Raw genomic sequence first — 3,942 nt, 5'->3', positions numbered from 1 at the left:
TATATATATATATATACCAGTGTGCTATTTTAATAATAAAACTTTTAAAGGATTAAGTTAAGTAGTTGAATATAACACAAAAAATTCTCAGAGAAGTTACGCGTACAATCTGTACAATTTTTGTATAATTAGATTAAAAAGAAAATATAAAAGAAAATGTGTAAAATAATTTATCAATTGTTTTAACTTGCATACTTTGGCGTATCTCTCTGCGAATCGATTTTTCTACCCCACACAGTTCTCTCCGCCACTAAGTGCTAGTTGCGTCATTTCTCGATATCTCCGTAGCCATTTCCACTTTTCCGCGAACCGATCGTTCCTCATTCCATTTCCTTCGTTGTCCTTCGACCGTTCATCTCTTTCTCTCTCTTTCTCTATGTCTTTTTTGTTTCGTTTTCCATTTCACATATTCATACGGCGCTCTCTTTTCACAATAAACGCAGACCATTTGCATGCAGAGTCCTCGTGCAAAACTCCCTCCGCAAGCCAAGCATCCCCGTGAACTCCGCCACCCCTTCTGGGGTCTCCGACGCGATAAGCCGCCCCCGGGGATCAGCGATTGTCTCGATTTATATGCAATGCATAGACGTAGACCATGGTCGCGCTCTCGGTTCTCGCGCACATCGGATGGGACGAGGCATTTACGCATCGATAGATCGATTCTCCCGTCAGACAGTAAATATCGCTGATGAGCTGGTCCAGTCAGCGTCGACGGGGATTTCAGGACGCGGAGGAGATTTAGGGTGCTTTTACCCTGCGATTTGTCGAGTGGTAGAAATCCTCTGCCGTTCGACGTCGGATACTTCTCCACCGATTGTTCTTCATTTTTTCAGCAACATTTTGCGTATTCTCTTTCTACACGGAGAAGGTGCGTGCTTTGATAGCGTCGAAGGTAACTAGCGAGAACAATGACTGGCTTGATTTAGTCGGTCCAAGGATTCAAATAAAAGTAAATTGGTTTTATTCTTTGGAAGACCAAGTGTTACAAGGATATAGCAATTCAACATTATAATGTGCTATAATAATATGTATATATATAAATTATTATCGCGTTATACTACATATATACTATTAATTACGTGAAGATTAATATTCTTTATGCATCCAATAAAAGACTAAAAATCAGCTTTTGCGTGAGTCTGTGATGCAGACTTAAAGAGCATGGGCGAAGTTTTTCAGTTATCGGAGTTCGCGTCATTTGATGAAAGTCATCCCTTACAACTTTGAAACTCTATTAAGAGTGGGGATACGAAGAGCGATGAAAGTTCGAGAGAAAATTTTCATTCGGTGGAGTGGTTAATGGGAAATGGTAATAGCGAGCACGATGTATATCATTTCCTCCCGTTTGTGCTTGCAGGTATCGTTGTGCGACGATTACAGTCTACCTGTCGACTTTGTGAACAAGAGACGTCCCGCGAGCGCTGCAGCTGCAACGTCCACGGTGCAATGGACGCTACCTAGTCCTACTGTAGAGAATGTAAGTAATTCAACACTGTTAATAAAGATTTGAAATTAAATTGCTTATAGCTTATTTTTTGAACAATTATAATGCTTGTATAAATAGATGATTTATATTATACTTTTTATAAATTTAACAGATTTCTAAACCTTACTATCGTGATACGTTATGTGATTCAGTTATGAAACAATGGCATATATATTCAGTACTTTGCATGAAAAATTTAATTAAGAGATTAAACGTGGAGGCAATATATAACTTTAGAATAATGCTTTTACGCAGTGCGACATTATTGCGGTTACGATAAAACTTTATTCACCACAGTAGCGCCTTTATCTGTATTCACAGTTCAATGAATTTTGCGTTAAGCAAACACGCTACCGTTACACGTTCACGCGTCCCCATTGTGGCACGTTCCCAGTCCAAAAAGTTTATCGATATTTTCCTCCCGCGACGTGCAGTGAATCAAAAAAGGTCAGGGGGTTACAATATTGTCGCCGGAAAACAAAATGCCTTTGAATAACTTTTGCATAATTTGCGTATGAAGTATATGTTGTCAATGATCTTGCAAGTTTTGCCTTTATTAAGAAAATATTATAAAAATAAATGCCTTGATTGAATCTAATTAGTGAAAAAAATTCATGAAATACTGTGAAAATAAAATGTTTATGTTGCACATTTAGAGTCAGTATAAGATTTCAAAGTAAACATTCTACACTCACGCGACCCTCGACTTTCTCGTCCTCTGCACATAATGCGCGCATGACGTCACTTCCTGCAACTGTGACCCAAGCCGGTTCTGTCGGCTAACGATAGTATTGATATTTTCGTAACGCCGACGGCTGGGGAATCAGTCGAAGGGAGAAATATAATTACAGTGGTGACAAAATACCCGCTGGGCACGGTGTAGCGCAAAGGGCATCGCGGGGGCATTGGATGAAGCGTGTTGAAGAGTGTGAGAGGTGGTAACAACGAAAGGAACGAAAAGCATCGTTGGCTGGGTGGAGAGACCGGTGACTTCCGGCGTTGCTTATAATTGCTCCACCACTCAGTTTTTGGTGTCTGGAGTTGCCTCGAGCTCTTCGCCTAAACGCTTTGGCAGTACAACTTCGCCTTCTGCGGTTCACAAAAATACGCTCGAAATATCATACTTTGCGGTTTTTTCATTGAGAAATGGAGCATTATAACATATAAAAGTGAACATATTCTGCAATTTGTGCAATTAATTTTCTAGATTATTTAATTTTATAATTATCAGATTCACACATATCTGCGAATTAATAATTTTTTCAGCGACCAGCAAAGAAAACTTACAGATCTTTTAAAGTTTTTATAAATATCTATAGTTTTTACAAATATATAAAATATACTTTTTTAATTTCTGTTTTTGCACGTGGTTTTATGTTTATTTTATACATCACGCGCATTATCACTTTTTTTATTCATAACCATGTTTGATATGTTAATTCGAAAAAATTTAATTCGTTACCGTCAGCTCGGCGTCTGATTACTATACAAATAAACGGAAACGAGGACCGCGCCGCGCGAGATCGTCGCCAGAGAGTTTATAAAAGAAAGAGAAAGAAATGTCGCAGAGAAGGGACGACACCTGAGTGCGCCGAACAAAAGTTTCCTTCGCTTCGTTGTCACCGATAACCCCCGCAAGTGTCGCAAGGGGGAGTGTGACAAAGACGGAAAGCGGGTGCCACTTGACTCGAGAGGGTGAATCGTTATGAGTCGTGCTCGTAAGCCCTACTTAATACTTTAGCGCTTTATTTTATGCGTGAGATCGAGCACTGGTGTTGCTCGCATTTATCACTATAACAAAGAACTTGGGGGTGTAAAACTTTAGTAAACGTATCTTTCGAGAGTTGCAGTTATACATGATTTTGACATTTTGTTTGTTGATTCACAAACTTCGATTTGCAATTTTCTTGGTTATGTTTCAATTATGAGAAGAGACCGATTTATTTTTCGATAAACGCAGAGCATATACACATATTAATAAAATGCCCCAGGGGGACGTGTCGCCATTTGTACCAAGTCAAATTCACGAAAGCGATTAACTCACGGCGAGAAAAATTACATTGAAAAGTGAACATAATTAATTCCTGACTAGTTCGGAGGGACGCGTCTTTCTGCAAGAATTCCGAAAAAAATTAACTTCGTGAGGAAAGTGCTCGATGTCAAGCTCTTTGTGCGATGTCCCTCGTCCGAGAGCGAGAGTGATTGATACTCTTACCGCTAAAAAGCGCTTTTACGTGAGTCTTATCTTGCATCGCTCATTTTTCTTGCCACCTCCGCTTCACCTGACGCCATTATCTGCATACTGTTAATGATGTCTTATATTATTGCGGATACTGTAGAAATACTGACTCGTTCCACACAAAATTAAGAGCGATCGACGTCACCGATGTAACGTTTCCTCGAGAGTGCCATTCTGTGTAAAAGCGTTATTTATGTTATGAACTATATCGCTAGTA

At 39.4% G+C, this 3,942-nt stretch overlaps 1 protein-coding gene across 1 annotated transcript in view; it reads left to right on the top strand.

The window, feature by feature from the left end:
- The window catches only part of LOC108754827, an 89,026-nt gene that overhangs the window by 51,711 nt on the left and 33,373 nt on the right, over nucleotides 1-3,942 (top strand). Inside the window, exon 3 of the mRNA XM_018497449.1 lies at nucleotides 1,358-1,477. Within this exon, the coding sequence (XP_018352951.1) occupies nucleotides 1,358-1,477 (120 nt within the window). The remainder of the gene's footprint in view (nucleotides 1-1,357; nucleotides 1,478-3,942) is intronic.

Source organism: Trachymyrmex septentrionalis, unplaced genomic scaffold (assembly GCF_001594115.1).
Source record: "Trachymyrmex septentrionalis isolate Tsep2-gDNA-1 unplaced genomic scaffold, Tsep1.0 scaffold81, whole genome shotgun sequence".
Classification (NCBI taxonomy): Eukaryota; Metazoa; Arthropoda; class Insecta; order Hymenoptera; family Formicidae; genus Trachymyrmex; species Trachymyrmex septentrionalis.
The sequence above is the reverse complement of the archived record's forward strand: the minus strand, read 5'-3'. Positions and strand labels throughout refer to the sequence as shown.